The sequence below is a fragment of the Ambystoma mexicanum genome, chromosome 9 (genome assembly GCF_040938575.1).
Source record: "Ambystoma mexicanum isolate Mex_15411 chromosome 9, UKY_AmexF1_1, whole genome shotgun sequence".
NCBI lineage: Eukaryota > Metazoa > Chordata > Amphibia > Caudata > Ambystomatidae > Ambystoma > Ambystoma mexicanum.
The window spans coordinates 1,108,872,894-1,108,900,464 of record NC_090931.1 but is presented as its reverse complement, the minus strand read 5'-3'; the positions used below and the strand labels follow the sequence as shown (position 1 = coordinate 1,108,900,464).

The window sequence follows — 27,571 nt, the reverse complement described above, 5'->3', positions numbered from 1 at the left end:
AGCCTGGACCGGGAGTCCAGGGGACTCCAGCCGAAGACAAAAATCACACAAAGGAATTTCCCGCCCTGGATGTCAGGGCAAGGAAGAAACAACGAGAAACACTAAAATGGAAAAAAAAAGGAAGGGGCCAATTTGGTAAAAATGGACACCCTTAGGTTCCTTTACTGCAGTTGTGAACAAAGCCTGCAGTAAAGATGCACCAAATTAATACAAGGTATCACTGCCACCAGCCACTAAAGGTAAGCTTGTCACTTTAACAGAATTGTTACAGTTTTAGTGTAAAAGGGGATACATTACATCTCCCCAGCACTCCAAATAGGTTGAGTGTGCTGGTTTCACTAAAAATGTAAAAGGGATCCAAAGATCCTTTCTACCCTTGGGAACTGTAGTTCACCCAAGGTTAGCACAATAAAGTTAAAAGGGGAGCCCCTGGGGCAACCCAGCAACAGGCACTTACTGCCAATACATTGTTAAAGAGAACTAATATTTGTACCTCAGCTGTCCGAGCGCAGCCTGGTCCCCTCTCCCCCCACCCGACAAGCTTCCCATGTTTTCCCACCTCTTTCCGCCCAACCCCACCATGACTGGCTACTTCCACACAGCGAGAGCAGGCCTAGCCACCGGCCGCCTCGCCACTTTCAGGCATCCAGGCCAGGAGAGAGGAAGACCACAGGACTGCTTTGGGCCCGTTTTTAACTAATATTTGTACCTCAGCTGCCCGAGTGCAGCCTTGTCCCCTCTCCGGACCAGCTTCACGTGTTTTTCCCACCTCCTCCCGACCCACGCCTCCCCCTGTGATTGGCCACCTGATAGACAATCCTGAACTCCCTAGGGCAGCCCTCTGCCTGGCAGCCCTTGTGGCTAAGGGCACCAAGGCAAAGGGCAGCTCCTACACTGGCGGCTCCAAGACGTGCCCGCAGGTGTCAGTAGGGGAAGCCAATGAAGCCAGCAGTCAACAGACACCAACAAAACTAAGTGTGGCTTGGGTGGGGAGCAGAGCAATTACTCTACTCCAGAAAGCCCCGCCACTTTACCTTACCTCTCCATAAAGTACACCGCCATAGATTTACACCATTCATATTTAGAGTTTTATGACCACCGACCTAAATCTACGCATGACTGGACGGTAAATGTTTTGCATTACTTACAAACATAATTCCCAATGTTACCATGTGCCACACTTGGATGGATTTTCTTAACTTTAGCCCACGTTGCATCTAGATAGAAATTTGAATGTTAGCATGTGCCACGCTTAAATGGTTTTCTTAACTGCGTCACACTTAGTCAGATTTCCTAGCTTGGCCTGCCTTGCATCTAGATCGGATTGTGAATGTTAGCACATGCCACACCTAGATGGAACATAAATGTTAGCATGTAACACACTTAGAATTGAGAACATTAGCCTGTCCCACATCGAGATAATCATTGGGAAGATTAGCGAGTTCCAAACTTGGACAGAATATATAGATTAGCAAGTACTACACTTAGACAGAACTGTGAATGTTAGCATGTTAATGTCATAACCCACTAACCAATATAAGTTCAAACTCGAATACGCATCTCTCTAAAAAAAAAAAACACACAACCATCTATCTCACGACAAGCCACACGCACTTCACCACACCGCAACACAAGCTGCACCTACAGCACACGTGGACCTACTCAGATACTCGCACCAAAGCTCAGCACCCAGTGTCTACCGAGTTGAAGCTGCCAACAGTAAACCTCTCCTCTCACTATCTTACTCCCTCTTCACCTTACTAACCCATCCCACCTTCTCGTTTGCATATCCGGCAGAGCGCCTGGGGACCAATTCCGTTGGTGACGGTGCACTATACAAGTACCTTTAACATAACATGATAACTTTAAAAAGACTATGGAAAGTCTTAAAAAATGACACCCATAAAAAGAGTTAAAGATTATGTGAGTGTGGAAAAAGGGTCCCACTCACAGGTATTAATGAAAAATATCACACTAATGAAGCAAAACGTTCTGGGGTTGAACCAGGAAATTAAGATTTACTAGTTCTGAGCAAATCTTATCTAACAAGCACAAGAAGTAAACTGAATAAAACCCTTGTTTACCTGATGAATGGGGACGACTTCTATGACGCCCTTTTCCTGAAGGATCAGCACCTCTTCCAGCAGGATTTGAAGGTGTGCTGATGATGGGCGTCTGCTCTTTGGTGGAGGGTATTGAGGTAACCGGCGGAACTGTGGAACTCTATACAATAACAGTGGGTTACAGTCTTGAGCACTCACTGGTCTGATGTGACCCCCCCACACCCATGCATTAAGGAATGATGGCAACCATCTCTGACCCAGGAGGCATGGGAGGGGACCCTGACTGGCGAGTTACTTTGATGCGGAGGCCAGGGAGCCTCTCGGGGTGGAGTTTCTGCCTTTATCCTTGCCTCTGCGTTGTCCCCTCTGCTGTTATTGGGTGTTGCCAGCTGAACCTTGTCTGGAGAACCATGGGGTACCTCTACGCCATACTGTCCATGCGGTGATCGTGAGAAGGACAGGCCCCGAAAGGAACAGCGAGAGTTTGCACCTCCCCACTGTTGAAAAGGCTTGGCTGTGATTTGAGAGATTGGAGTGTCATGCTCTTTTTGCCGTTTCCAAGGTGTCATCCACACCTTTACCAAACAAGTTTAAATCTTCCACAGGCTTGTTTGTCAAAAAGGCCTGAGTCTCTGGCTTAAAACTTGAATTCTTTAGCCAGGCGTGCCTCTTCAGAATAGTACCCTGTGCCAGGGAATGTCCCGCAGTCTCTAGGTTGTTTTTAAGGATGTCGTGTGTCACCTGCCTTCACCTCAGAGACGACCGCCAGCAGCTGTAATCGCTGCGAGCTCAGGGACCTCTTGGGGGCCCTTCTGAAGCAGGTTCCACTCCAAAACATCTTGTTGTGGAGGAAGTATTCCCCCAGAAAACCCGCTGTATTATAGACTCATGTACTAAAAACCAATCCAAGTGGCAAAGCACCAAGTGAAATATATCACAAAGGCAATACTGGACAACAATCGTGAAAGAAGCCAGATCAAAACAAAAAAAGACCACCTGAAAGGAGATCGTAACGACGGATGGGTCTACAAAAATCCCCTTTTTACCTTCATTTTATCTAGCAATCATAAGAGCGATCCAATACTTGGGGGTCCACACACTTCTTACGGTCAATAAAAGAAAAAAGGTCCCATGACCTGTGAAACAGTTCCTCTCTGAAATGTGGCCCCAAGCCCCACCAAGACACTAATCTCCATCCCTACTCTCAAATGGGCAGAAGATCCGTGCACCCTACTCCTAAGGATAGCAGCCCACATATGTTATGAGGGCTACTCTGGAAGAAAAGATATTCTGAGGCCACACATTAAATGGTATCTGAATAATCACCAGTTCTTCTTTCAGACGAGGCAGTACTGCAAGTACACCGGAGCCCCAGAGCCTCTCCGGGACGAGTTCCATCGCACCCTTTTTCAGCATTGCTCGTACCTCCAGAAGTAGCTGTGGAACATGGTTTTCCTTCCTGGCCACAGGTGGTAGACAGGGACAATTTCTTTGGAATTCCAGAGTGTGCCCGTGGGCCAGCGCGTCCAGCACCCAACGATAGGTGGAGATGGACTCCCTCATGCTGCCGAATTTCGTCAGCCAGCCTCCCACCTGGGTGCTTCGGTGGGGGCCCGATGCTGCGGCCGGTTCAATCCTGCATCACCGAGGCCTTGGCCTCCTTGGAGAAGAAAACGTCTTTCAGCCATGCGGCAGCCTCTGTAGGCCTCCTGCGACTATGAACGGGCCGCTTGGCGGTACGACGAGGAACCGCCAACAAATCCTTTGGCGGCACCTGTAGACTTTCCTCCGGGGGTGCGAAGGGGCAGCCATCGCTGATGGAGAGAACCCAAGGCCCGGGCTGTCTCGGTGTCTGCCTTGATGGCCTGCAGTGACTTGTCCACTGCCTCACCGAACAGGTTGTTCCCGTCAAAGGGCATGTCAAGTACCCTAGTCTGCACATCCCAACGTAAATCTGTGGCCTTAAGCCAACCGCACCGGCGAAGGCAAACGCTGTGCCCATCTGGTGAAAGCCGGTATCGCCAATGTCCTTTGCCACCGTGATGGAGCGGTCCAAAGCACCCTTGCCTTCCTGCAGGATTTCAAGGGCTTCCGCTCTTGAGGAAATCCAGGTGGGAGGGGAGCAATCTTGAACCACAGCTCCCTGTCGTAGCGTGCCACAATCGCGAGTGCGTTGGCCACTTTGATGGTCGTCGCCGCTGATGAGCTGACCCATTACCCCATGGCGTCCAGCTTCTTCCCCTCGCCGTCAGGTAGGGAAGTGGAAGTTGATCCGTCGCCCCTGCCGATTTCTTCTTGGCTGCTGCGGAGACCACCGAATCCGGGGATGGCTGAGCTCTGAGGCACATCAGGGCGGAATCTGGGACCCCGGTACTTCTTATACCGGTCCCTCTTCGCAGGCGCTGTGGATGTATTCTTGAGTAGCGACAGTCCTTCGTGCCAGATGTCGTCTAATAACGGCACTAAGAGGACAGTCTTCCTCTTTGCCTCCCGTTGCTGGTAGAGGAAACCCTCCTGTTCTTCGGGACAAAGCTGGATGAGCTCCGAAGCCCTGACGATCATGGCGTGGAAAGAGCCAATTTCGACAGAGGGGGTGGGGGGTGGAACCCCGGGCAGGTGGTGATGGGAGATCCGTCAAGTCGTCTCCACCGTCGTCCATCCCAGTCGTCGCCGTTTCTGTCTCGTTCCTTGGTGGAGGGGAAGGAGCTGAGGGCTGTAAAGGAGGGGGAGGATGGATTCGCCTCTGCTTGTTCGGTGGGCTTCCTGACGGTCCAGGCGCCGCTGGATCGTCCGCTGGAGTTAAGGCCAAGCTTGTCCTTATCTCAGTACACAGCGCCTGGATAGCCATCAAGATTGTTCCTGAGCTGTCATGTGGCATAGGTACCGGTTGCGACGGCTGGGAAGTAGGGTCCTACATGATCTGCGGCTCCTCGTCGGCTCCACAGTCGCTTTCTACGTCTGCCTCGTCGGGATCCCATCAGTAGGACTGGACTTCCTCAAACTTCTTGTCCAGGATCTTTGCAACGCCAACCAGCTCATCTTCAGAGGTGGTATCTGTGTATTATGGCTACCGTGCCCCCCCTTTCTCCACCCGGAGTTTCATGGGGGTCTTATCGATAGGCTGAAAAGAGGATTCCCTCTGGGGTAGCAGGGAAACTCTAGGCTGAAGTCGTCTCCACCGGGGTAGCCTCCACAGGCTTTGCCAGGGCCGCCACAACTCCTTCGATCGAGGCCTTAGCCGGGTGAATCAGGGCCTTTGCGACTTTGGGCGTGCCTGAGGCCTTAATCTTGGGGGGAGGGTCGCTGCCTCGCTCCCCCTCTGCCGCTGTCTGGATCGACTGGGGCTTCTCCCGAAGCTTACCCTGGTTTTCAGACTTCCTCTTCACGAAGCCAGAGCGTTGGCTCGTGGTTAATGGTGTCAGTGACATCGTGCCCTGCCTGGCAGCCGGCGCCCTCAGATTTGTGGTGCTTTGCCTTTTGTTGGGCCCCCGTCGCCGGAGCACCCTCAAAGGTCTTAGAAGACCGCTTGGACTTCCTCTCCTTCTCACCTGCTGCTGGGCTTTTCCCCTCCAGCCATTTAGTGAGTCGAACGCGACGATCCTTCATTGTCCGTTCGGACATATTCTTAGAGTGCACATTACGTCTCAGCGTGCGATTTGGCATCGTGATGGGAGTAGTGGCACCGAGAGTGCTCATCTTCCTTGAAGACATTCTGTAAACCGCATCCAGGGCAGCTCCTGAACATCTTGGATCCAGGCGTCGTGTTTCCTTTGTCCTGGGCCATGTCCACGTGGGGTAGGCCTCAAAAGATCTTCCGGAATCCTCCAAGAAGCGAAAATATGGAAATTTGCCCTTGAGGGGCATAGAAAAATTCCGAAACTGGTCCCCATTGATCAGAAGTAGAATCGGTGCAGCTTGAGGCTCGATTGACAAAAAAAAATAAGAGTAAACTTCGAAAAATCGCAAAACGCAGTAAAAAATCGAGAGCTATAGCACGAGGATCCCAACACTTTAACGTACCGTACAAATCTGAAGATGGCTGCCAGAGGAGGGGCTTAGGTAGAGGGCAGTCATTGGCTGGGGACAGTATGACCCAGAGACCAGTGATTGGTTACTAGTAGAAAGACAGTTCAGAAACGAAACTGATTTTTTCTTAACCGAAGATTCCCAGCCGGACGACGGGGAATATTCATGAGCATGTGAATCCATGCCAGACCCCATGCTGGAGAAAGAGTGGGTGAGGCAAGGTACTTCACGAGCTCGCTGATCTTGTCCCCAATCTGGGCACTGATCAGTTTCGTCCTGCCCAAAAGGATTGTCCTCATGACTATAGACTATAGAGACATCATATGTCGACTCAGGTTCTGAAAACTCATACTTCAAGGTGAGATTGGAAGCTTCTGCAGCTTTGGTAAAACGGGGCAGGAATCCTCCTAGGTCTCTTGGGAGTAATGACCCTTTCAGGAGAATATATAAAATTGCGACATTTTGTCCATGTAATTTTCGAACCTCTCTGGTCCACAGGGATGCAGCAGAGGTGTCTGGAGGAGGCAAAGGCTCACTAGAGGAAGATGATTTAGCAGATGAAGCCTTAGCGAGGAGCTGGGCCCCTTCAGTGTACTCTCGATGGGAAGAGGTGTTAGGGAGAATTCTCATAAATGTGCCAATTCTCTTCACCTTAGAGATCCCCAGCAACTTGGCAGGATTTTGAGAACTTGATTTTTTTACCTGGAAAGAGTGTGAGCCTTTTTTCACTCATGTATTTTGATGTTCGTTTTACTCTTGTGGTCTTTGATTATGGAGTTTTAGGCAACTCCATAGGCATCTTTTCATGTGGGTCACACAGCACCCTCAGTGCAGTGACACAGGGAAGCTTTTTAGGCTACCCAAGGTTTAAATACCTTCTCTGAGATAAACTACTGTTTCTCTGAGAATGTAAAATTAAACTGACTTTAGTCTTTTTAAATTCCTAGACCGAGCACACACTATCTTATAATAGAGTGCTGGACAAGTTAGCTAGTATCCCCTAGGTCTAGAAACTCATGTAGCTGTCAAATGCTACCCTTTCCTATCGAAATGGCTGGTGGCAGTGGTTTTACAACAAACTACCATAATTTTTCCCGACCGCGAACACCGGTAGCTAAAGAAAATCGCAGCAGCCATGTTTTTCAAGTTGGTGTCCAGCCCCCTTTGTTTAAACAAGTCTTGGTGGTCTTTTTTTTGCTCATTTCTTTTTGGAAAGGTCCTTCTAGAGTTTGTCTCTGCGTGCCTAACTAGGTTTGGTCCCTTTGTTCCTACGCCATTGGCGGGCTTCAGGACTGAGTGTCTGGGGTGGGCAGGAAGGGAGGTGCCCGAAACTCCCTGTGCTTAGTCTCCTAGGAGACCCAAATACACTCTGGCGTGATTGGCTGGCTGACTGTCCGGGAAGGACAGCCACCCTGCTGGGTGAGTGGCAGCTAAACTGGAATGAATGGGAGAAAACTGGATAAAAGGTGCGTCTCTTGGCTTGGAAGGCAGAGTCGACCACTGGAACGAAAGAACCAAAGACAAGCTGGAAGAGGACGGCTGCTGCAACTAGTGGACCGTTTGTTTACCCGGTTGAGCCCTGCTGCAGGTCCGAATTGCCAAGTTCACCTAGACAGAGAAGCCCCTTCAAGGATGACTTCTTCCTTTGAGTTGGTGGAACCAATCAACTTGTAAGCCACCAGGATACCATTCTTGGAGCTGGTTAGGATTAACCAGGGAGAAGGACACCAGCTTGTGTGCTTGAAGAACAGCAACCGGAATTTAAGTTTAGCCAATTTGTCAGCTTTGTGATCCATCCACTTGCAGTGCAGGAGTCCGACGTCCTCCCTCTTGTCCCCACGACTGAGGCTCGGGAACAGCAAGATCTGCAGGAACTGCCAGGAACAGAAGTCTTCAGTTGCATCTTTTTCTTCAATATAAGGTACTGTGAAAACCCGACCGAGAGAGAACTTACCTCTCACCGCGAAAGTTGGTGGAACTTTGGCATCTTAAAGGCCTAGTCAGCTTGTGACTAGACAGACAAACCTTTCTTCCGTTAACTACTTCTAATAACCGTGGCAAAGACTTTTCCGTTTTAAATACCAGAACCGTAGCGACTTACACAAGACACTAGATCATTGACTTTGGCCTCCTATTGCATTGAATCAACTCCCCTGGTGAACTCAAATTATTTGCACTGCTTTAAAGTAACTAACTTTTTGCTCCTACTTCAATGCTATTTTGCTTGAGCTCAACTGGTTAGTAATCAGTATTGCAGTATAATTTGTGTGTGATATTGGTTGTCTCCTTTAGTGAATGCTTCCTAAATGATTGTGTAATAAATTAAGAATTGTTTTACCAAGTAACCTTGAGTATAAGTATCTGAATACTGTAGACCTCTGTGTAACACCATTACAAGATCACATTCCCCCTTGAGATAAGCCTGGCTTCTCAGCTTGCTACCAAAAACTGTGTGGTACAGACGTATACCAAAGGTTGGTTTTGCTTACACCTGTAGTCCTAGTTGTGTGTAGTGGTCCCAGAGGGTACTGCATGCAAACGTTGCCTAACAAGGAGGTGCTTTTTGGTCGTTCAGCTGCCAAAACAATAGCCACAAGACTCTTGCGTAACTCTTGCAGCTGTATGATGGATTCCAACGTGCCTATAGGGGATTTCGACGGGCCTGTAAGCTTTGTCATGGTTACCGGCTCCGCCAAAACCTTCGAAGCTGAAGTGCTCTTAGACGGCGCATCAGACAGATTGATTTTTAGAAGAGACGCCCTTGTCAGTGGAATGCCTGGACACATGCAGAGAAGACTGAGGCGGGTAGGACGCCGGACCGCAAGGTTCGGCAGGCACTGCAAGCCTGGTGGTGTCTGATGCTTTTGACATATCCGGCGAGGAAGCGAGTTGAACAAGTTATTTCCAACTGTAACGATGTTCCTCCCACGTATTCCTCATCTTATGATAAATCGTTATCTCCAGCTTCGCTGCTTCGGAAAAAAAAAATTCTCGGCAGAGGGCGCTGTGCTCGAAGTCGTGGCGTAGATTGTCCCTCGATGGACTCTGTACTCTGTCGACGTGACCGATGGTATAAATAGCTCGAGCTGCGCCCGTTGCTTCAGTTCTGTTTTTTCGATAAAAATATAGGAGGAACACCCAGGCGTGCCCCATGACAGATACATTCTTCGTGAGAGGAAAGTGTATGAAAACGTAAACTTTACTGCAGGGTAGGATGGGAGGGTCGATGAGGAAAAAGGGGAGGAACATCCAGTCAAAAGAACGTTACAGTTGGTAAGTAACTTTTTCTTCGAATGGATTGTGTCCTCCCACGTATTCCTCATCTTATGATAGACTCCCATAGCAGTGGCAATTTTGGAGGTGGGAGTACTAATTACAGTTTTCATGGACAGAATGCCTTGGCAAATAACCCCTCATTGGAGGAGGCAGTATCCAATCAGTAATGCTTGATAAAAGTATGCATTGTTTTCCAAGTTGCAGCTGAACAAATATCTGCTGCCGGAACTACCCACTTTAGAGGGGCAGAAGTAGCCATTCCCCTTGTAGAATGGGCTCAAAGCCCATCTGGTGGGTCTTTTCCCGCCAATCTGTAGCATTCAATTATGGCCAAAATGATCCAGCGGGATATGGTCTGTTTTGTTACTGATAAGCACAGTTTATGACCAGTATAACCCACAAACAGTTGGTCATCTTGTCGTAATTTAGACATCCTTGAGATGTAAAAACTAAGAGCCCTCTTGGGATCTAGTCTGTGCAGTCTCTCCTCTTCCTTGCCCAAATGAGGAGGATAAAATGTTGGTAGCATTATTTTTTGTGACAAATGGAAGTCCGAAACTACCTTTGGTAAAAAGGAAGGTTTAACCTTATCCTTATAAAAAAACAGTATATAGTGGTTTGCATGAGAGAGCCTGAAGTTAACTAACCCTACGGGCTGATAGGGCCACAAGGAGGACGTTTTTTAGTGTTAGAAGCCTCTATGGACAGGAGTGCAGAGGCTCAAAAGGTATGCAAGTCAAATATGTTAGTACTACATTTAAATCCCAAGTTGGGACATGAAAAGGTACTGGAGGGTATACATTAGTAAGCCCTTTTGAGAATTGAATGATTAATGTTATTTTGAAATATGAAACCTCTTCCGAGGCGCGCTTGAAAATGGACAGCGCAGCAAGGTATCCTTTTATTGTTCCTATCTGGAGCCCCAGATCGACTAGATGTAACAGAAAAGAGCGCCATTGGAGTGCCACATTGAAAAGGGTCCACATCCTTATCTTTGCACCGGTTACTAAACCTGTTCCAGCCACATCTGTACAAAGATTTTGTACAAAGATTTTTGCTGGTCTTCTGGCCGAAAGCAAGATTTCCAGTACGTCATCCGGAAGATCCCAATCCTTGTATCTCAACCTCTCAGAAACCATGCGTGAAGGTTGAGTGGCTTGACCTCTGGATGGAGAACCCGACCTTCCTCTTGTGAGAGAAGATCCTCCCTTTGTGTAAGATGTATTGGAGGGCAGATGGACATGTCTAGAAGGTCCGGGTACCACGTCCTCCTGGCCCAATCCGGGGCAATTAGGATCATGGTTTTCCTGAACTTTCTCAACCTCCTGATTACTAGAGGAATCAGGGGGACTGGGGGAAACGCGTACAGCAGTGGAAACTTCCACTCCACTACGAATGCGTCTCCCAGAGCTCCTCTTTGAGGAAATTCTCTTGAGCAGTACTGATCGCACTTCCGGTTGATCCCAGTGGCGAACAGATCTACTTGAGGGGTTCCCCAAAGGGCGAAGATCTCGAGAAGGACTTCCTGAGCCAGCTCGCACTCGTGAGAGACCGTGCTCTGCCTGCTCAGAGCGTCTGCCGCCGTGTTCTTCTCTCCGGCTAGGTAAATTGCTGATAGAGAGATTCCTTCTCGTATTACCCAGAGCCATAGCTGCATTGCCTCTCTGCACAGTGGTAGTGACCCTCCTACTCTTTGTTTGAGGTAGTACATGGCCACTGTGTTGTCTGTCATTATCAGGACATTCTTTCCCTGTATAGAGGGCAGAAAGGCCTTCAGCGCTAGTCTGATTGCCCTCAGCTCCAAAAGGTTGATGTGTAATTTGGACTCTGATGGAGACCAACAACCACTGATTGTCAGATTGTTGGTGTGTGCTCCCCACCCCGTGAGTGAGGCGTCCGTCACTACTGTTATCTCCGGCCATGGTTGCCAGAAAGATTCTCCCTTGAGAATGTTGTTGCAAGCCCACCATAGAAGATCCTGAGCAACTGCGCTCGGGACTTGCAGAAGATCCGACATATTCCCTGAGAACTGGGACCACTGAGTTCTGAGTGCCCATTGAAGGGATCTCATTCTCAACCTGGCCTCTGGTACTAGGAAAATGCAGGATGCCATGAGGCCGAGCAACCTGAGAAAATCAAAGGCCGGGAGACGTTGGGCATTCTGGAACTTCGTTACCATCTGCTGGATGCGGGAGGCGAAGCTTTTCCCGAGGAAGTATCCAAGACTGCTCCGATAAACTTGAGCTTTTGGGATGGTATATGAGACTTCTTGAAATTGAAGGAGAAGCCCAATTTGTGGGGGAAGTAGCAAGTGATCGAAAGATGTTCCTGAGCTTGTTTTGGAGAACTTGCTCTGATCAACCCGTCATCCAGGTAGGGTTAGATGTGAATACCCCCTCTACTGAGACTCGCTGCCACAACTGCCAACAGTTTGTTGAAAATCTTCGGGCGGAGGTCAACCCGAAACTGATGAGTTGCCAATCGCGAACCCCTGGCACATGAAAGTAAGCATCCTGAAGGTCCAATGATACCAACCAATCTTGGAGTTGGAGAGCCTGAAGGATCTGAGAAAGAGTGACCATCTTGAACTTGTCCTTCCTGAGGAACTTGCTCAGTTTCTTAAGTCCAAGATGGGTCTCAGTCCTCTGTCCTTTTTTGGGATGAGAAAATATGGGGAGTACCAACCCTGGTTCCTCTCCGCTACAGGTACCTGTTCTATGGCACCTTTCTCTAGCAGGGTTAAAATTTCCTGCAACAGGAGCAGGTCTGGAGTTTTTACAGAGTTGGCTCCCGGTGGATGATTCTGAAGCCTTTTTTGGAAGGGGAGACAGTAACCTTGAGCTACTGTTTTCAGTGCCCAAGCATCTGAGGTAATGCCTCGTCATTCCTTCAGATGCTGAGAGATCCTGCCTCCCACCGGTGTTTTGTGCAACAAGGTCTCAGAGGGATTTGGAGGCGGCTGCAGGAGTGGCTGAGGGTACAGATGCCGCTCCTGAGGCTCATTTTGCATCTCTTCCTCATGCTCCACGAGGGAAGTTTCTTTTGCCCCTTTGAGAAGCCTGTCTTCTTCCTCTACCAAATGAGTAATAACGAAAAGAACGACCCCTCCAGGAAGATGAGCCGGAATAGGGTTTTAGAGGCTGGTGCATGGAGGCACTAAGCGATTTAGCTGCCGTTTGAGGTCTGAAGTTTTTCTAGGCTTTCATCAGCCTTACTGCCAAACAGCCTCGAGCCATCAAAGGGCATGTTGAGGAGTCTGGCTTGCACGTCTAGTGCAAACCCTGACTTCCTCAACCACGCAAATCTGCATAGCACAATGCTTGCAGCCATGGATCTGCTGATACTATCAGCAGTATCCAGTCCAGACTGGAGACATTTCCCCCATTGCCTCCTTCCCGTCTGACTATATTCAGGAAGCATTTCCTCGCCTTCTGGAATATGCTCAGCCGCTGCCGAAATACAGTCCCACAGGGTATGGGTAAACCTGACCAGGGTACAGGTGACATTTGTTGATTTAAGGGCCATACTGCCTGAAGTGAAAACTTTACGTGCCCAGGCATCAACTTTTTTATCCTCTCTATCTGGAGGGATAGTGGGATATGCAGTTTGCTTTGATGTGGATGCTGCCTGAACAACTAGACTTTCTGGAGTCGGATGCCTGTTTAAGTATTCAGGATCCGTACCAGCTGGTCTGTATTTCTTGGGGAAATTACTATCTGCAGCAGCAATGCTCTCAGGCTTTTCCCTGTTTTTCTCCACCCTCCTCTGAAGAGCCCTGTGAAAGGGGAGAACTGGATCTGTTTGAGGACCTCTGACAATTATATCCGTCAAGTCATCTTGTTCAAAAACGGGTGAAGTGTTACCCCAACCCATATGACAATGCATTACTTACCGTAAAAGCATTTCTGATGGTTGTATCTGCTTAGATTCACATGCTGTGCATAGGTCCGACATCCAGTGGTCATCCTGTACCCTGAGTCTGCATGTTCTGCAGGATCAGGTCTGGCAAACTAATTCTGGGGAGGTGTCCATTCCACTGGCAGAATGTAGAGTGTCACTCAGGTCTCATTTTGGACTCTTGATCAATGAGTTCCTCAGGAACTTGTTTCGTGCCATATGAAACTCCAAAAGGGAGTAACTTCCTCTTCCTCCGAGCCAGATTCCTCATAAATTGAGGACATGGACTTAAAAAAGTCTGACCTGGGCAACGGAGTAAATCTTCTTTCTTCCTCTACCATACGCGTCTAAGGAATAGAAAAATCCTTCGAAGTTGTCGAAGGAATCTTCGATGACTTCGAAGATGACTTCGATATAGGCGTCAGTTATATTTGGTTTCGATGCCGAAACGGTCGACAACGATGGTGTCAAAGCCTTCGACGACTTATGTTTTTTATATGGCACCGGAGAGGTGCTCGACTTTCGAAGAGTCCTCGACGACTTGTCGTCGACTCGAGTTTTTCGAGTATCCTCGACCCTACCAGTTTTTACCAAGGTAGTCTTAGACTTCCCTTTGTCTTCCAATGGAACGACCTTAGGGGTATGGCACTTCCGAGGTTCAATCAAGGGGGGTCAGGGCCGCATTCTCGAATACCTCCATCTTTTTACAAAATTCTTCCCATTTTCTGGGAGAATCCGATTTTGTCGGACATCGAATTTCTTCAGTCGACTCGGAAGATGAGGGAGATGTAGGTCTCCTCTTAATTTTTTTGGACGAGGAAGAAGAATGTCGCGATCTACTCCTAGATCGAGATCTCTTTGAATGCCTATGGCGATCCGATTCCTTCGAATCAGTTGCTTTATGTTTTTTGGACGTAGCCTTTAGAGGCTTCCCTCCCCACCGACAGTTTACCTCTCCTCTCACAAAGAGCTTTCTCGGTCATGGATTGGCAGGAACCACAGTCTGTCCGGTGACTGCAACCGAGACACCAGAGAAACTCGGTGGGGATCCGTGATCGACATTTTCGATCCACAATCTACGCACTTCTTGAACCCAGTCTTGAGTGTCGAAGGAGTCGAAGAAGACATTTTCTTCACAGAAAATCTCAAGCGGACCGTTCTCGATCGCAAAGCGATCGGAAAAACGGAACTGAAGCAACGGGCACGGCTAGAGCCATTTATACCATCGGTGACGTCGACAGAGTACAGAGTCCGTCGAGGGACATTCAATGCACGACTTCGAGCACAGCGCCCTCTGCCGAGAATTTTTTTTTCCGAAGCAGCGAAGCTGGAGATAGCGATTTATCACATAAAATGAGGAATACGTGGGAGGACACAATCCATTCGAAGTATGCTTATGTGGTGCGTGTGTGCCCCCCATCACCGGGATGTGATCTCCCCATAGAGGTGTTAGGCAAGATTTAATGCAGTACCCTTTGAGTACACTACAACAACCCTGACCTCCTGGCAATAGGAACTCAACCTTTGGTATAAGCTTGTACTACACAGGTTGGTAGCGTGTTGAGCAGCCAGGCTTATCTCAAGAGGGGTCAATGTGAGCTGTAGGGGAGTTAGACAGATTCACAATGACAAGTATTCAAATAAACTCTTACACACAAGGTTTCTTGATTTAACAATTATTAATTTATTTAACAGTCAGAGTAAGCCTTCTTCAGAAGGGGGCAATATAATAGTAACACAAACTCTAAAATCCACACTCTTAATGTTTCTAAATCTCTCAGTACCCTTTTGGAATGGCCCACAGACACTTCCAACATCCTCAGGTGACTAATAACTAGGTCACTGGACATTAATATACCACTGTTTGCATTTAGAAACAGACCTAAGAGTTTGGAAAAGAAAAGTATTAGAACAGAACAAGAGATTACACAAATATTCTGGAGCAGATAAGTACTTTGGTAACCCCCAATGCAAAGTTAGTTAACCCTTTCCTTGAAGGAGGACAAACACAATGTCAGAGGGACGAAGTCATTCAGGGGTCCAGGCTAGGCCAAAGTCAATTTGGCAAAAGTGTAGGTGAACAGAGGTACTTCTTCCATGCAAGTAAAAGTCTTGCACAATGTTTTAGAAGTCTTTGTAGAAAAGAATAAATTCAAAGCAGGACCACATGCGGTTTAGGCTTGTGAAGTAAAGAAGCTCTCAGCAACTCTACAGAGCAACCACAACAGGTCTCGCCAACAGAGAACATGTGCAGTTACACAACAAGATGTAAGTTCTTAGACTGTACAGTACCTTTAAGTTGAAGAAAAATTTCAGCAGATGACTTCAGTTACTGTGCAGCTCGGCAGACCCTGTTGCTCCTGGGCCTCAATCGAGGGGACAAGAGGGAGAATGCCTGGTGACTCCTGCACTGCAATGGGACGGTCACTGACCACAACTGGCAATCTTCAAACCAGTGGCACTTAAGTGTTTCAGCTCCTCACATCTACCGCAAATGGCAACACCGCAGCTCCTGGCTGTCGAGATGGAATTTCCTTGGATCTGGGGTCCAGCACTCTGTTGAGGTGGCTCAGGCTTGGTCAGTCCTGCTTCCTCGGAGTCCCGAGGATCTTCCTGGACCTCTTGGCCAGCTTAAAAGCAATGCACACAATCTGGTATTCCTCTCCCTGGCTATCTGGTTCCAGCAGCAACAGCAGTGGAATTTCAACGAGCTCCGAGAGGATGACCAGGTGGCTTACTTTGGAGTTGATAGGTCCCACCAACTCAAGGGGAGAAGGCGTCCTTGCAGGGGGTTCTCTGTCGATACGAATTTGGAGTTTCAGCACAGCAGTAGGGCTTCACCGGGCAAAGCAACGGTCCAGGAGTTGCAGCCAGCATCCTCTTCAAGTTATTCTTCGGATTCCTTCGTCCAGTGGTCGACTGCCTTCGAGCCAAAAAGGCTTGTCTTTTATGCAGGTTTCCCCCATTCATTCCAGCCTAGCTGTCAGTCATCCAGCAGAGTGGCTGTCCTTGCCAGAGAGCCAGCTGGCCAATCACCTAAGAGTGCATTCCTGTCTCCTAGGAGACAAAGCACAGGGAGTTTTCGGGCACCTCCCTCACTTCCTGCCCCCGCCAGACACCCTGGAGCCAGACACAGGTTTCACTGGTGAATCCCACCAAAGACAAAAACGAACAAAGGGACCAAACCTGGTTTGGCACGCAGAGTACATCTTAAAGACATTTTACAACAAGAAAAGGCGGGAAAAAAAACAGGGCCATATTTACAGAAGCTAGACAAAGGGGATACTAAGTAATGTATCCGATTTTAAGATAATGTGTGCTCTGTCTGGAATGTTACAAGTGTAAGTAGTCAATTTCACTTCACTGCTCTTGGAAACAGTTTTCCCAAAGGTTTAAATACCTTCTCTTGGATAATCTGAAAGACTTCCCTGTGTCACTGCACTGAAGGTGCTGTGTGATACAATGTAAAAGAGCATGCCTATGGAGTTTGTCAGACTCCACAACCAAAAAAAAAAACAGTTCAAAATCACATTAAAATACATGAAAGAGTGCGAAAAAAGGGTCTCAATCTCTCCAGGCAAAAAAATTGAAGTCCTGGAGTCCAGCAAAAGAGCTGGGGGTCTCCAAGGTAGAGAGGATGGTCTGCCTGTCTGGGCCAGGGACCTGGGAACCGGACTGTTCCGCCGAAAGGTCTATGGCCTCCACATTGGAGCCATGTCTGCCGTTAAGAGTCCTCGTCACTTGAGGCGACCACGCAAACAGGGGACCAACTTTTGGCCTGCATCGTGTAGGCCGCCCACCGCTTTGGCTGCCCATCTTTTAACATCTTAGGATGAAAGAGTTTGCAGGTCTTACAGGATCGCTCGTCGTGGTCACAAGGTAAACACCTATTGCATTTGCAATGGGTGTCCTTCCAGGGATATTTTCTGTTGCAAGACGAACAAAACAGAAACAAGTCCTCTCCATAGCAGAGGTAAAAAAGCAGCAGCCAGACCAGAAAAGGAAACAGGGGTAGAGGAAATGAATTCTCAGAAAAGAATCAACCCAGGCCCCCCACTCTTCCTAGTGTAAGGGCCTGGCCATAGGGCCGAGGCCATGTGGTTGACAGACGTTGATCGATACACCAGTCGCCAAAACATCAATTGGATGGCATTGGCGGAGAGAATCACGAAGTGGTAGAAGAGAAGTCAAAGACTAAACGACCCTCGGTCATGGGACAAAGAATAATTGCTTTGCAATTTTAACTCTGATGAGCTCTGCATAAGGCAACCAACTAGTTGGGTGGAAAAAACAATGCGAGGGACCTCGACGCATGAGGGATTTTAGGTACACTACACGTCGCGTTAGGGTTAGTGTTAGAGTCATGCCAATGTTGATGTCCCCCTTTCGATCCTCGAAAGAAAGATGCAATACTCTGCTATTACCACTAGATGTCAGACTATGCATAGCATGTAATTCATAGAAGATAAAGCATCAGACTCATATTCATACTATAACTTGGGTGTGTAAGTGTTTACTTGGATACCTGTATTTACTGATTTCATTGTACAGCTGTTGCTCAGTTACACTACCAACTTGTGCAGTACAGGCCCATATTAAAAGGTGGGTTACCTAATAGTAAAATCTATCAGAAATCTAGGTTTGAGGACCCACCAGTACAATTAATTTTGCAAAGAGTTGTGTGCAATTGTCGGCAGAATTGTAAAACGCAATGCAAATCAGCAGGTGGCCTGTAAGGTGTGCAATGGTGGATTACATTTGACAATCGCCTTATGGGCAATAATGTGCAAAGGGTACTCTAGTTACCTGTATATACATAAGAACATGGAAAGAAAACAAGGTTTGCCTCACCTGAAAAGATTCTCTGTTTTTACGTTGCCTTCGCCTTTCACGCAGTAAACCCCTCTGTTTTTCTTCTTCCTCCTCTTTTTCTAAAGCACGAATATGTTCTTCAAAACAAATCAGTGCATCCTCTTTGTCCATATCTAAAAAGAGCAATAAGACTTAGAAAGACAACCAATTTCCATCTTTATATAATAGGCGTTACATTTTCCAACAGAGAATTAAGTGCATGAGCACGGACCATATGAAACTGCTATGCTGGTCTGCTGACCACAAAGGCCCGCAAACTTTACTGCAAATTAAACAAATACTTAAGTCCAATGATGTTCTGATGGATTAGTCCCTCCGCCATCAGATTGCCAGTCTTATGTAACAAGTTACTTACATGTAACTGTTCTCCAGCATGAGTCTGGCATGGATACACATGCTCATGAATATTCTCCGTTGTTAGGCAAGATTGTATACATTACCCTGTGGGAGACTGCACCAACCCTGTCCTCTTGCCAATAGTTAACCCAACCTTTGGTATAAGCATGTACTACACAAGTTGTTAGAGTAACTGACCAGCCAGGCTTAAGAGGGGTCAATGTGAGCTGTAGGGTTATAACCATGAGTCACAGCGACAAGTATCCAAATGACATGCATTACTTACCGTAATAGCATTTCTGATTATTGTATCTTAGATTCACATGCTGTGCATTTGGTCCAACATCCAGTGGTAACCGCAGAGTATTGCATCTGGTCTTTCGGGGACCGAAAGGGGACATCGGCATAGGAGTGTCTAACACTATCCCTATCATGACGTGTGTAGATCCCAAAATCCCTCGCGCGCCGAGGTTTCTCAGATTATATTTTTTCGGCCATGAGGGAACCCAAGGCTATTGTGAGTGAGTACATAAAGGGAAAAAGTAGGAAGACGTCTAGGTTCCTTCTACCCAGAACGGGGAAGTAGGGAGGGTGCATGTGAATCTAAGAAGATACAATCATCAGAAATACTATTATGTTAAGTAATGCATGTCTTCTGATGCTTGTTAATCTGCTTAGAATCCCATGCTGTGCATAGACTAGCGAGCAGTACCCGAATTGGAGGTGGGTTGTGAGAAGGAACAGTAGAGAAAAGATGTCTTAGTACTGCTTGTCCCACCTGAGAATCAGACCTAGAGAGTGTCTGGGCAATAGTGTTTTGTAAAGGTGTGTACAGAACTCCAGGTTGCCGCTTTGCAAATGGATTCTAGGGGAACATTTGTAATGAATGCTATGGATGCCCCGGTGCCTCGAGTAGAGTGTGCTCTAGGCTTGAAGTGCAGTTCTCCCTTAGCAAGAGTGTAAGAGTGTGAATCATTTGACAATCCACCTTGAGATAGCTGATTTCGAGACATGATCCCCTTCTCTACCAGCTGGCACTGAAACAAAGAATTGTTTAGTCTTGCTTAGTGGGTTAGTTCTTTCCAAGTAAAACAGGACTGCTCTGCGCATGTCTAATGGGTGAAGGCTTTTTTCGGCCATGTTAGTAGAGTTCTGGAAGAAAGTCGGTAGTTCGATTGATTGGTTCACATGGAACCAAGATGAATTTAGGCGCAAACCTGGGATGTGTATGCAGAACTACCTTATCTTTGTGGACTGTAACAAAGGGGTGTAGAACAGAAAGAGCCTCTAGTTCGCTAACCCTTCCAATAGAAGCGATAGCCACTAGGAAGGCTGTTTTATAAGCCAGGTCTTTCAGACTTGCTTTATGCATAGGCTCAAAGGGAGCTCCCATGAGCCTGGTCAAAACCACATTCAGACCCATCCAGGGGCTGCGTGAGAGATGGGAGGATAAATCCTCTTAACCCCTTCCATAAAGGATTTAATCACTGGTGTTTTCCACCACAATACCTTTTGTTGTGATGTGGTGTAGGCCGACAGCAGCCAGATGAACCTTAAGGGATTGGAAGACTAACCCAGTGTCCAACAGGTGGGTTAGATAAAGCACAATGTGTGAGGGTGAGCAATCGATGGGATAGACTCCCTTGGAATTGCACCAGATGACAGAACGTTTCCATTTGCTGGCATAGCAAAGACGTGTATTAGGTTTTCTCGCTTCCCTGAGTATGTCCATGCACCTCTGAGGGAGTTGCAGGTGTCCAAACTCTATGATCTCAGGAGCCAGGCTGCTAAGTTCAGAGTTTGTGGGCATAGGTGTAGGGTCTCCCCCCTGTCCTGAGACAACATGTTGTACGGGCAGGGCAGCTTGACTGGTGGGGAGAGGGACATTTCCATCAGGTAAGCGAACCAGGGTTGGCAGGCCCACATGGGGGTCACCAGTATCATGGTAACTGGTTCCTGGTGCATCTTGTGAGAAGGGAAGGAGAGGGGGGGGGGGGGTGGTGGAGCGTAGACAAAATTCCCCGTTCAAGTTATCCAGAGACCGTTCCCCTTGGAACAGTTCTGGGGTACCTGGAGGAGCAGTCTTGGCATTGGGCATTCTCCTGAGTAGCGAACAGGTCGATCTCTGGGAAACCCCATTCTGCGAAGACGTTGGACACAATGTCTTTGTGCAGTCGTCATTCGTATTCTTCTGGCAGAGGAACATCTCTGCTGAGTACGTCTGCCAGAAGATTGAGTTCTCCTGTAACATGTTGGGACAACAGAAACATCTTGTGTTTGAAAGCCCATATCCAAATGTTTTGGGACAGCTTGGATAGCCCTGGAGAGTGAATGCCCCCCCCCCCGTTTGTTCAGGTAATACATTGCTGTAGTGCTGTCGGTTAGGATCAGCACTGTCTTCCCTTGCAGTTGCATCTGAAAGGCTTTCAATGCTTTGAACACCGCTAACGGCTCCAGTAAATTTATATGATTGGACGCTACTTGAGAGGACCACACTGTGCGCTGTCTGCTGAAGCAGGTGAGCCCCCCTACCCCGTGAGATGAGTGTCGTGAGAGTGGCTTCCACTGCAGGGGTGGTGAAGGTCTTCCCCTTCAAGAGGTTTTCTCTTGACCACTGCAGACAGAACGAGGGCTGGCGAGACAACTAACAAATCTTCCAATTGTCCGCTGGCCTGACGCCACTGGCTGTTGAGCCACTCTTGCATGGGACGCATGCGCAGCCACGCGTGCGGAACCAAGTATATACATAACGCCATCATCCCTAGCAAATGCACGGCCTTGCGTACCGCCACCTGCCGACTGGCTACATATTGAGGAATCGGAGAGCATGTTCTGAACCCCCTCGCTGGAGGGGAAGACAAGACAGCCTCCCATCCGAATTAGCAATCCCAGAAATTGTTTTACTTGGCTGGGGACTAGGCTGGATTTCTTTCCGTTGATTGAAAAACCCAGACTGAAGGAGATATTTTTTTCGAACACCCAAAAAACAGTACAAGTGTCGAACGAGTCCCCCGTGATGAGCCAATCGCCGAGGTAAGGGTAAACTGGGACTGAGTCTTCACAGGTGTGCTGCTGCCACTGCCAGGACTTTGGTAAACACCCTTGGTGCTGAGGCGATGCCGAAGGTGAGTACCTTGAATTGGTAGTGCCTGTCCTGGATCATGAACCTTTAGATATTACCTGTGCGCTGGCAACATTGAAATATGAAAGTATGCATCTTTCATGTCCAACGCTGCCATGAAGTCCCCTTGTTTCAGCAATGGGATCACCTCCTGCATTGTTACCATGCAAAACTTCTAGGGTTTTATAAACTTGTTCGCTGGGCGCAGATATAGAACAGGACGCATGTTGCGATCCTTTTTGGGTACAAGGAAGTACACTGAATAAATAACCTTGTTTACCTGAAGAATAGAGACAGCTTCTATGGCATCCTTTCCCAGCAGTGTTTCCACCTCTTGGATCAGGATCTCCAGATGGTCCGGTGAAAGGTGCCGTGAGCGCGGCGGTCTGAACTGTGGAGGTCAGGCCAATTCCACACAATAACCGTGGGCGACCGTCTTTAAGACCCACTGGTCAGAAGTTATCCCCTCCCATGCATTGAGGAAAGATGTTAATCGTCCCCCGCCCGGGGTGACATGGGAGGGGACCTGTACTTGGTGGTCATTTCTGACCAGAGGCTGTGGCTCTTCTAGGATTGGGGCCTCTGCCTCTACCTTTGCCTTGTTTCCGACCCCTTGAGGGGTAGTAAGTGGGGCTTCCAGATGTTTGATTTGTGTTGAAGTTACCCGTGCTGTAATAGTTTTGACCAGCACAGGCTTGCCCTCGAAAGGACCGCCGAGAGTTATTACCCCTCTGGGAGGAGGGTTTCTGTGTAATTTGATGCAGAGACCTTATAGTCTAATGCTCCTTCTTGGCCGTCTCCAACGCTTCATCCACCGCTTTCCCGAAGAGGTTAATCTCCTCAATGGGTTTATTAATGAGGGAGGCCTGAGTTTCCGGTTTAAAACCTGAAGTCCGCAGCCACGCGTTTTTCTTTTTTTGTAGAGTCCCTTGTGCAAGAGACCTGCCTGCAGTTTCCGCAGTGTCCAGGGTGTTCACCACATTCTGATTAACCAGTCTTCCCTCCGAAACAATGGCGAGAAGCTTTGATCTGGTGGGTTCAGGAACCTCTTGGAGGTCTTCCTGGAGAAAATTCCATTGGACATCAGCATAGAGTAGTATTATTAGCAACCCAAATGGTGTATGCAGCTGCTGACATGACGTTTGCCCAGGGCATACAGCCGCGTAGACTCCTTGTCTGGTGGTGATTCTCCCGTGGCAAGGGGTACACCTGCCCTCTTTCGAGTGGTAGTCACTACCAGTGAGTCTGGGATGGTGTGCCCTTTGATATATATATAGAGGGTCAGAAGGAGAAGGTCGAAATAATTTTTTGAATCTCGGGTTCACTGCCCGTGTCTGAGCAGGTGAGGCCAATGAGGGAGCTACCCGTCTCTTAGAGTTAAGGAGGGGGATGGATTGACTCACCAGAGGATTTTCCTTAATATCCTCCACAAAATCCTCCTCAGGTACCGCCTCTTGAATGGCAATTTTAAAGCATTCAGCTGCTTTCTTCAACATGGAGTTGAATGTCATTTGGTCATCCACAGGGGAGGCCTGGTGAGCGGGCGATGGACGGAGAGTCGTCTAGACACAAAACATCAGTGTCCTGATCTTGCTGTGTCCAAGGGCCTTGACCTTCCTGCTGGGTTTCCTCCCAGTTGTCCGTAGTATCCTGTTGATCTTCCTCATAGTTTTAGAAAAGAAGCTTCTTCTTCATTATAGATGGCTCTATATGTGTCCATCTGGACCACGTCTTCTTGGAAAACATGAGACTGATATTCCTGAATTTGGAGGTTAGGGTCTACCCAAGCCCTTTTTTCGGGGGAGGATGTTCAGAAGAACTGATAATCTGCTCCAGCCGATCCATACAACCCTCAATTTTTTCTGTAGTCCATTTAGAGGACCCAAACGGTCCTACGCGAGGAGAAACTATGTTCTCCGCACTGCGGCGTCAAAACGAACCTCTCAGGGTGTCGGAAAGAGGCTCTCGACTATCTTCGTGAGCCTCACCGGAATCCTGAACTGGATCTGCCAAAAAAAATATTTCCGCGGCTCGGCCCATAATCTTAGGCGGAACCGGAGTAAGGCCCACCGCTGCTGCGATTCTTCCGATGCTACTTTCGATAGTCGCCGATTCGTCATGAGACAAAGGCTCAGATGATTTGTCGGCAGTTGTAATACCGTCTGCGGCACTAGGGGGCCTAGCGGTCGGTTGTCCAGGTAGAGGCCTAGCCGTAGTTTTCGGGCCTACTGAGGCCTTGGAAACTGTCAAAGCGTCGGGCTCCCGCACTTCGACGCATGTAGGTTTCGGATTAGCGCCCTTAGTTTGTTTCGATTGCCCAGTCGCAAGACGCTGCTGTGGATGCGGGGAAGGCTCTGGATCTGAACGATCGGAGGTAACCAGCGAGGTTTTCGGCGGCCCTGTTGGCGCTTTCGCCTTTTTCGACGAAGACATCGAAATTGGCGTAGGGGTTGTGTATTTAGTGCGATGCACTTGTACACCCCTTTCGCCGGGTGTAGTCCCTGTAGCAAGACCAGTCTCGAGCCTGGAAGGGTCGGGGACAGGCGTAGTGGACCTTGAAGCTTCCGCTTCAAGGTCTATAACATCCGCTTTGGTGGTTTAGTCATCCTAAGTACCCTCATACTGGGGGCTCCACGCGTGACAAAACGGTACGCGGCCCGCTGCTTTACACTGCGCTCCTTCAGGGTCTTCGGCTGAAGGAGTTTGCACGCTGCACACCGCTTCTCGTCGTGCTCTAGGGGGAGACAGGTGTTACATGTCCTGTGTTCGTCATTACAAGGATATCTGACCCTACATTTAGGGTAGAATCTAAAAGGAGTCCTTTCCATAGCAAAAGGGAAGGATGACCAGACCAACAGGGAAAAGAGGGGAAAGGAGGAAAAACATGCTAAACAATATGGCCACCCCGACCCCACTCTACCTACAGTATAGGTCGGCCAGAGGGCCCGACCACGTGGTAAATCCGGCCGCCGGATCTTAGGCACCGAAATCCATAGTCGTAGAATATTCCCCCGTAGTCTTCATCGAAGATGTTCTTGTTGGGCAAAGTGACTTAACGGGGAATAAACCGACAATTCAGTAAAGATAAACAATATCTCTAGTAAGAGCTCTGCTATAGGGCGACCAGTTATCTGGGCGGAAAAAAACAATCTGAGGAACCTCTGCGCGTGAGGAATTTTGGGTACTACACACATCACGATAGGTATAGTGTTACACGCCTATGCCGACGTCCCCTTATGGTCCCCGAAAGACGAGATGCAATACTCTGCGGTTACCACTGGATGTCGGCCCATATGCACAGCATGTGATTCTAAGCAGATTAACAAGCATCAGAAAAGCACTCATATAAGGTATCTTGATTAAACAATTGTCAGCTGAATAAGCCTTTATTTAGAAGGGGGGAAAATATCCAACACATTAATATACTTCAAAATACACACTCAGTTTCAATATATCAGTAGATACCCAAGTGGGATGGCACACGGGCACTTCATACTCCCTGAGGTGACTTAAATAACTAGGACACTGGACATTAATATATCACTGGTACATTTAGAGCAATACTGAACTTCGTGTCAAAGAAAAGGTTTTAGGGAATAAAACAATGGTTAACAAATATTCTGAAGCAGATAATTTACTTTGCATTGGGGGGGGGGGGTTCAAAAGTACTTACTTTCCCAGCTACACAAGTTATAGAATGTGTGACTTGTTAAGGGATAGTTACAGCACAAAGTCAGGAGAGAAGAGTCTTTCAGGGAGCCAGGACAGCCAATGTTAATTGAGCAAATGTCTAGGTGAGCGGAAGCACTTCTTACAGGTAAGTAAAAAGTCTTGCACAATGTTTTAAAAGTCTTTATAGAAAATGAAATCACTGTACGGCCACAGGCTGGCAGGCTTGCGAGGGGAAAAGCTGCAAGCAACTCTGCAAAAGCAACCAAGACAAGTCTCAACTGAGAACTTGCAAGGCTACACAACAAGAGGTAAGCCCCCTTTAGTTTTACAATACCTTTGGTTTGAAGAAATTGGTTCCAGCAGGCTTCTGCTGTTACTGCGTAGCTCTGCAGATCCTGTTGTTCCTAGGCCTCAGTCGTGGGGACAAGAGGGAGGACTTCAGGGGACTCCTGCACTACAAATTGAGGGTCGGCGGCAGCAATGGGCAAACTTCAAATCAGCAGCATTTCGCGTTTCAGTGCCTTGCGGCTCTCGCAAATTGCATGACCGCAGTTCTCTGATACCTTTATGGACTTTCCTCGCATCTGGGGTCCAGCACTGTTGAGGTGGCTCAGGCTTGGTCAGTCCTGCTTCAGGATCTTCCTGTAGCTCGGGTCTGACTTCAAGACAACACAATTGAATTCTGGTGTTCCTCTCCCTGGGAATCTGTTCCTGCAGCAGCAATGGAAGTAAAGCCAGCTCGGAGAGATTTTCCAGATGAGTTAGTCTTGGGGTTAAATGGTCCTACCAACCCAAGGGGAGAAGTCGTCCTTTGCAGGGCTTCTCTAGTCGAGACAGATTCAGAGCTTCAGCACTGCAGCAGGGCTTCACCGGGCAAACCAACGGTCCAAGAGTTGCAGCAGGCGTCTTTCAAGTTCTTCTACAGATTCCTTCGGCCAGTGGTTGAATTCCTTCCAAGCAAGAAGTCTCGCCTTTTCTGGAGGTTCCTCCCATTCATTTGCAGCCTAGCTGTCAATCACACAGCAGGGTGGCTGTCCTCCAAGGACAGCCAGCCAACCACCTTTGGGTGCATTCCTGTAACAAAGAGGATTAAGCACAGGGAGTTGCGGGCACATCCGTCACTTACTGCCCCTGCCAGACACGCTGGAGCCAGTCTCGGTCTTCATTTGTGAATCCCACCAAAGACAAAACAAACAAAGGGACCAAACCTAGTTTGGCACGCAGAGTAAATCTCAAGAAGGACCTTACCAACTAGAAATGGCAAAAAAAGACGACCAGGGCCACTTTGACAAAATGGGCAACAATGAGCGATTTACTGCAGCTGCAATTGCAGCCCGCAGTAGAAACACACAATGGTACGAAAAAGTAAACTACTGCCACCAGCCCTTAATTGTAGAAAGGGTGACTAAAATGTTACATTCGAAACTAGACAAAGGGGATACTATGTAACCCCTCCCGCAACCCATTGTAAGATAGGGTGTGCTGGGTCTAGAGAGTCACAAAACGTAAACAGTAGTTTCACCAAGAAAATGTATTTAAACCTTTGGGAAATCTGAAAGACTTCCCTGTGTCGCTGCACTGAAGTTGCAGTGTGACATATTGTAAAGATGATGCCTATGGAGTTTGTCAGACTCCAAAGTCCAAAAGAAACAGTGCTCAAATCAATGAAAAATACGAGAGTGGGGAAAGGTCTCACTCTCCAGGTTAGAAATTAAGTCGTGAATTCCAGCAAAAAGAGCTGGGGGTCTCTAGGGTAGAAGGGAATTAGCACATTTCTGAGAATTCTCCCCAACACCCGTCGTCGGGCCGGGAATCCTTGGTAAAAGAAAAACAGTTTCACTCTCACTTATAAATTGTCTTTCTCCCATAAACCAATCACTGAGCTCTGGGTCATACTGCCCCCAACCAATGACTGTCCTTTCCTTGAGCCCCTCGGGCAGCCATCTACAGATTTGGACGCACGTAAAGTGGTAGTATGACTAAGAAGAGCCACAGAGGGGAAAGAGGGAGGGTTTGCATGTGAATCCATGCCAGACCCATATAAGAATACAACTAGATAGACCCATGCTGGAGAACAACAGTTCCAGGTAAGTAACTTGTGTCTGGCATGGATTCACATGCTCATGAATAAATACATAGCAGTACACATGCACAACCACGGGAGGTGGCAAAGCTCAACAGAAGCATCTCTTACCTCCTCACCAGACTCACCTTCAAACAAACAGGTTGAGCAGCACTGCTTGGGCTACTCAGGACTCCTCCCTGGAATCCCTGTCGACGGAGTATAACTTCATGAAGGTGTGCGTCG

At 48.1% G+C, this 27,571-nt stretch overlaps 1 protein-coding gene across 5 annotated transcripts in view; it reads right to left on the bottom strand.

Annotated features, from left to right (window-relative positions):
- The window catches only part of PRPF40A (pre-mRNA processing factor 40 homolog A), a 1,435,679-nt gene that overhangs the window by 758,798 nt on the left and 649,310 nt on the right, over positions 1–27,571 (bottom strand). For all 5 annotated transcript variants that reach the window (XM_069616434.1, XM_069616435.1, XM_069616432.1 and 2 more), the window contains exon 17: positions 18,114–18,247. In XM_069616434.1, the coding sequence (XP_069472535.1) occupies positions 18,114–18,247 (134 nt within the window). The remainder of the gene's footprint in view (positions 1–18,113; positions 18,248–27,571) is intronic.